This window comes from Carlito syrichta, unplaced genomic scaffold (assembly GCF_000164805.1).
Source record: "Carlito syrichta isolate Samal-C Ts95f unplaced genomic scaffold, Tarsius_syrichta-2.0.1 Scaffold309899, whole genome shotgun sequence".
NCBI lineage: Eukaryota > Metazoa > Chordata > Mammalia > Primates > Tarsiidae > Carlito > Carlito syrichta.
Genome location: NW_007253995.1, coordinates 404 through 6879, shown reverse-complemented (window position 1 = coordinate 6879; position 6476 = coordinate 404). Strand labels below are relative to the sequence as shown.

Here is a 6476-nt window from a genome sequence, read left to right as displayed (position 1 = left end):
CCAGGTGGGTCTCGAACCCGCGGGCTCAGGCAATCCACTCACCTCAGCCTCCCAAGGCACGGGATTACAGGCTGAGCCACCGAGCCCGGCTTCCTCTTGTCTTTCTTATAAAGGTTGTACTTCAGTCCAGGTCAGGCACGGTATAATCCCAGCTAGCCTGTAATCCTAGCCCAGAAGTTTGAGACTAGCCTGGGCAATGTGGTGAGACCTCATCTCTACAATAAATCAAAAAAACTAGCCAAGCATGGTGGTGTGCATCTGTAGTTCCAGCTACTTGGAAGGCTGAGGCGGAAAGATCGCCTGAGCCCAGCAGGTTGAGGCTGCAGTGGCCATGAACATGCCACTGCACTCTAGCCTGGGTGACAAGGGTAAGACTGAGAGGAAGATTTTTCAATAGGAATATTTCAGCTAAAAAGCTAAGAAAATAGGAAATTTGGAAAACATGACCAGTATTCAGATAAAATTAAATTTTTTTAGGTAGGAGTCTCACTCTGTGGCCCAGGCTGGAGTTTAGTGGCACACTCACGGCCATCACAGCCTTGACCTGCTGGGCTCAGGCAATCCTTCCGCCTCAGCCTTCCAAGTAGCTGGAATATAGGCACACACCATCACACCCAGCTAATTTTTTGATTTATTGTAGAGACAAGGTCTCACCAAGTTGCCTGGGCTGGTCTCGAACCCCTAGACTCAGTCAATCCTCTTGCCTCCGCCTTCCAAAGTGCTGGGATTACAGGTAAGACCCACTGCATCCAGCTTGTTCAGAATCTTCTTGGGGAAGAAAAATGTCTAGCAATTGCTTCAGAATAATCTGGAGAAGGGGAAAGAATGGAGAATATCAATAAAAGTGTTGTCCATTCGGGGATAAAGCTAAATGAGCTATGTGGAGGTTTATTATACTATTCTACTTTGTTTGAAATCACCAATCAATAAAAAGTCAAATAAAAATTATCACCTGTAAGCTTAAAAAAACAGCAGCACCTCCTTAAAGCCTTTCCTTGGGCACGTCCTCTCCATGATCCCCTAACACAAGCCTTCACCCTATACAGCCACCATAGAACAGGGCAGAAGTCATCCCTGGCAGAGGCCGGGCCTGTATTCTAGCCTCTGAGCCTGGTACAGAATACCAGATTGACAAATATCAGTTGAATGAGTGGGTGGTACTTCCAGGGCTGGCTGCTACAAGCTGGCATCTCCCAAGATTATCTTCATAAGACAGAAAAATGGAAACTGTTCCAGGATGCTGAAGAGAGCCAAGTATTCTCCTTCTCTGAAGAAAGAAAAGGATGGACTCCCTTTGCCACCCACCAGGTGGCTGCCCATCGTCTCAGGAGCATCCATCAGCTGAGGGCATCCTCTTTCCATCCCTGGAGCTGAATTCCACCTCCACCCTTAACTCCATCCTCAGAGACACCCACCCCCACCCACATACAGACACACACAAAAGGGTGCTGAGGAAAACTTTAATAAGGCATGGGTTGGCTCTTGCTTCTTGGAGTTAAAGGTCAAAGAGGAAGGGCATCACATCTGTAAGAAAAGGAGAGTGTTCAAAGGAGTATGCACTTTGCAGCTGCTGTTCCCTAGGCCTGGAATGCTCTCATAGCAGGTGATCTATTGTTCCTCACTCAAGGCCCAAATGCCACCTCCTCTCTGAGGTCTCCCTGAACTGCCACAGGGAAAGAGAAAGTCCCTCCTGCACATAACCTCTACTCCCCACATTGTGTTCCCAGGCTGTTGGGCTGTGCGGCCGGTCAAGTCCTATGCTGGTGGGGAGGTCTCACCTGAGGGTGTCAGACCACTGTTGTTCTCCCTGCTTCCCCCAGAAGACCCCCCCCCCCCATGGTGTGACCTTGGCTTGCACACTCAGCCTTGGGTCAGGATCCTCAGGTCTCCTCCCCTTGGGCCCACCCATGACAAGGCCTCACACCTGGCTGGCTCATGCACTGTTGGATATTTTCCAGCCGAGTGGAAGCCAAGGCGCGGGCCTCCTCTGCAAAGCGGCGGTGTCCCTCCTCAGTCAACTTCCAGAGGCACGATCTACAAGTGCTGGCCTCACCCTGCATGCTGATAGGCACCTTCTCAAAGCTGCTTCGGAAACACAGATTGTGGCGAACCGTGTTCTTCCAGCCTTCCGGAGCCTTCTGGAAAAAGGGGAAGTGCTGTCTGTGGACAGGGAGGAAAGGTAAGGAAAGGCATGATTTATTTGGGGGATGCCCTACTCTTGGCCCACGGGCCAGGAGCCTCAGCCCTTCTCTCCTGGTGGATAACAGCAAGCTGGCCTGGAACTGCTCTTTGCCGACTGAGCACAGGGCAAAGTCTCCCCCTCTGGAGCATTGCTTGTGACCCATCCCCTTTTAAGTCCAGTTCACTCCCCAGCCCCAGGCTCATTTTCCTCCCTCCTTCTGCGGGCTCAGGTCTTGGACAACAGCATGAACAAAACTGAATCAGGTCAATCAGCCTCTGTAAGAGGAATTGACTGGACGCGGTGGCTCATGCTTGTAATCCCAGAACTTTGGGAGGGGGAGGCAAGAGGATTGCCTGAGCCCAGGGATTCGAGACCAACCTGAGCAACATGGCAAGACCTCGTCTCTACAGTAAAAAAAATTAGCTGGGCATGTTGGTACAGGCCTGTGGTTCCAGCTACTTTGAAGGCTGAGGCAGAAGGATCGCCTGAGCCCAGCAGGTTGAGGCTATGGTGGACGTGAATGTGCCACTGCACTCCAGCCTGGGCGACAGAGTGAGACTCCGACTCAAAAATAAAAAGAGAAATCCTGGCAAAGGAGGGACTCCACTTGAGGATTAATATTTTGAGACATTAGGCTTTCTCCTAATAACTGGGAAAGGGTCTGAAAAACTCTCTCACACTTGTGTGTACAGGACTATCAGAAGTAAATGGAACAAACACGGTGACTCATGCCTGGAATCCCAGAGCCTTGGGAGACCAAGGCAGGAGGACTGCTTGAGGCCAGGAGTTCAAAACCAACCAAGGCAACACAGTGAGACGCTGTTTCTACAAAAAAATTAAAAAATTAGCTGAGTGTTCACGCCTGTAGTCTCAGCTACTCAGGAGACTTAAGTAGGAGAATCGCTTGAGCCCAGGAATTTGAGGTTGCAGTGAGTTATGATTATTGCCACTACACTCCAGCTTGGACAACAGAATAAGACCCTGTTACCAAAAAAAAAAAAAAAAAAAAAAAAGCGCTAAACATAAATTCTTTCTCAACTGGGCTCCCTGGCCCCTGGGGGTACAGGGAACTGTGTCAGACAGTTCAGTCCTAGGAGAAGGTGGGAAACTGTTGGGGAAACCAGATATTATACTGGCTAATCTTGAGAAATGGTGAGAGAAACTGTTACCTGACCAAGTGAATTTGTGGGTTTTGTTTTTTGTTTTGGGTTGGAGTCTCATTCTGTTGCCCAGATTGGAATGCAGTGGTCGCTCCCGGCCACCGCAGCCTCGACCTACTGGGCTTCGGCAATCCTTCCGCCTCAGCCTTCCAAGTAGCTGGAACTACAAGCGCGCACTACCATGCCCGGTTAATTTGTAATTTATTGTGGAGATGAGGTCTTGCCAAGTTGCCCAGGTGGGTCTCAAACTCACGGGCTCAGGCAATTCACTCATCTCAGTCTCCCAAAGCACAGGATTATAGGCTGAGCCACCGAGCCCGGCTTATTTTTGTTTTTGTTTTTGTTTTTTGAGTTGGAGTCTCACTTTGTTGCCCAGACTGGAGTCAGTGGCACACTTCCGGCCACAGCAGTCTCGACCTGCTGGGCTCCAGCAATCCTTCCGCCTCAGCCTTCCAAGTAGCTGGAACTACAGGTGCGCACTACCACGCCCGGCTAATTTTTTTGATTTACTGTAGAGATGAGGTCTCGCCAAGTTGCCTACGCGGGTGTTGAACCCGCGGGCTCAGGCAATCCACTCACCTCGGCCTCCCAAAGCGCGGGGTTACAGGCTGAGCCACCGAGCCCGGCAAATTTGTGTTTTAAGAGAGAACTACGCCATAAAAAGGTTGGAGATTTTTCGATGGGAAGGGGAGAGGGAGTGGATGTGTGCTTGGAAAAAGAGAACTGGGAACGTGCCTGTCTTCTCATACCCAGATAGGGAAACCGAGTCAGCAGTCCAGGTCTGCAAATGAAGGCATCGGACCCAGGTCCTGGCCCCCTCCCTTCCCCCTCCTCACAGGGCCCCTGGCACATACCGAATGAAACTGTAGATCTGTTGCACGTTGAGGCCACAGGGAGGACTGTTTCTTAATGCCAGGGCAATTAGGTGGAAGTAACTGAGAGGGGGCCGGGACCAGAGCCTCCCCGCCTGGCTGTTGCCTTGCCGAAGCCTCCGGCTCTGGAGGGGGGCCCTTTTGTGAGAGGACGGGAGAGCCACAGAGGAGCTGTCATCCTGGTCCTCAGCCTCCGCCTCTTCTGTGAGCTAGAGGAGCACAGAGTAGGAACTGGTCCTGACTCCTCAGCCTCTACTCCAGGGTGCAGTGGCAGGAAGGGGGAGTGATCTAGGGCCACCATCTGGGCTTCTCCCCAACCCAAGGATGTAGGTGATTTCTGAACCCATTAACCTTTCACTCTCCCTAAGAAAACAGAACGCTGATGGACCTTCCCCATGCCCAGCCTGCCTACTGCCCAAGTCCGGCTCACACCCCCAAGGAATCCTTACCTCCCAGTTGCTGGGGGAAGAGGCAAACCACATTGGAGGGGGAGACTGTTCGCTGGAGGAAGGAGGCAACGATTCCGCCCCTGTGGCCTCTGAGCGGTTAGCATCTTCCTCCTCCTGGGGTGGCTGAGAGGAGGGGAGTGTGCTTGTCAGATCCTCTCTCTTACTAGGTTCTGGAACCTCCAGCTTTCCAGGGGGATACACGATGTTAGGGTTTACCCACATCCACAGGTTGGGTTCAAACTCTGGACCTGTGTGCAGAAGCAAAAGGAGATTGTATGCCACAGCCCACTGGTTTTGGGTGTCCTGGTCTCCAGTTCAGACCACAGGGCCATATCAGAGAACTCTCTACTCACCATCTTCATCAGCGTTGGGTTTTCTTTCTAGGGGTAATTGTGGTGGGTCAACTATTCGGAGTTTATATCTGGCAACTGGCAATAAGAAAGACAGAAAGTCAAAACAGCCTAGATTTCCATTGTGATCCTAGGGTCCCAGACCTTGAGGCTTCCCTGGGAGAAGCGCATGGACCCTACTGGGGAGTTACGACATCATATTCCCTTGACCTCGCTGACCCTTTCATTCCCCGCTGCATTCTTTTCTTCTCACTTCATCAATACTGTCCTTGAACAATCTCATGCATGCCTGTGGTTTTGGTCACCACCTATACCTTTAGGGCTCAGATCTCCACCTCTAGCCCAGCCTCCTGCTGTCCCCTCTAGCTGAGTTGCCTACTGGATGTCTTTACTTGGGGAGCCCACGGGCATGTCAAAATCAATGTTTCTAAAACCAATTCCATCTTCTTGCCCTTCTCCCGTTCCTTGTCTCAGCAAATGGCACCACCATCTGATAGCTCAGGGTAAGTTATGCACATATTATAATATATAAAAAGTAAGGGTAAAAATCACCAAAAGCAAAAACGAAAAAAAACAAAACAAACAAAAGACAATAAAATAAACCAGAAAAAAAAAAGTTCAACCCAAAGTCCTCAGTTCTCTAATATATACAGAGCTCCTACAAAGAGGCTGGGCAAGGCGACTCACACCTGTAATCCCAGCACTTTGGGAGGCCAACTTGGGAGACTTGCTTGAACCTAGGAGTTTGAGACTTGCCTGCGCAATACAGCAAGACCCCCATCTCTATTTAAAAAAAAAAAGATATAAAACTAAGAAAAACACAGGCTGGGCACAGTGGCTCATGCCTGAGATCCCAGCACTTTGGGAGGCGCAGGCAAGAGGATTGCCGGAGGCCAGGGGTTGGAGACCAGACTGGGCAACTTGGCGAGAACTTTCTCTATAATAAATCAACTAGCCAGGTATGGAGGCACATGCCTGTAGTTCCAGCTACTTGGAAGGCTGAGGCAGAAGGATCACCTGAGCCTAGCAGGTCAAGGCTATAGAGGCCGTGTTCGTGCCACTGTACTCCAGCCTGGGCGACGGAGTCTCACTCTGTCACCCAGACTGGAGTGCAGTGGCCGCTCCCAGCAACTGCAACCTCGACCTGCTGGGCTCCAGCGATCCTTCCGCCTCAGCCTTCCAAGTAGTTGGAACTACAGATGCACGCTACCACACCTGGCTAATTTTTCTTTGATTTATTGTAGAGATGAGGTCTCGCCAAGTCGCCCAAGCGGGTCTCGAACCTGCGGGCTCAGGCAACCCATTCACCTCAGCCTCCCAAAGCACTGGGATTACAGGCTGAGCCACCGAGCCCAGTTAAAAAATATTTAAAAAATAAGAAAAACACAATAAAATAATGAGCTAACACATTTACAATCAAATTGACAAAAATTATAAAGACAGATACCACCAAGAAAGATGTA

The 6476-nt window shown here is 50.5% G+C and overlaps 1 protein-coding gene across 1 annotated transcript; it reads right to left on the bottom strand.

Moving 5' to 3' along the window:
* Nucleotides 1-1449: 1449 nt before the first annotated feature.
* Nucleotides 1450-5091, bottom strand: FOXR1 (forkhead box R1; the record flags this gene model as incomplete). Its single annotated transcript, XM_008068264.1, has 5 exons — nucleotides 1450-1524; nucleotides 1925-2160; nucleotides 4197-4423; nucleotides 4664-4911; nucleotides 5017-5091. Coding segments are annotated over 5 exons (815 nt in total), but the record flags the coding sequence as incomplete, so codon positions are not given.
* Nucleotides 5092-6476: the final 1385 nt, after the last annotated feature.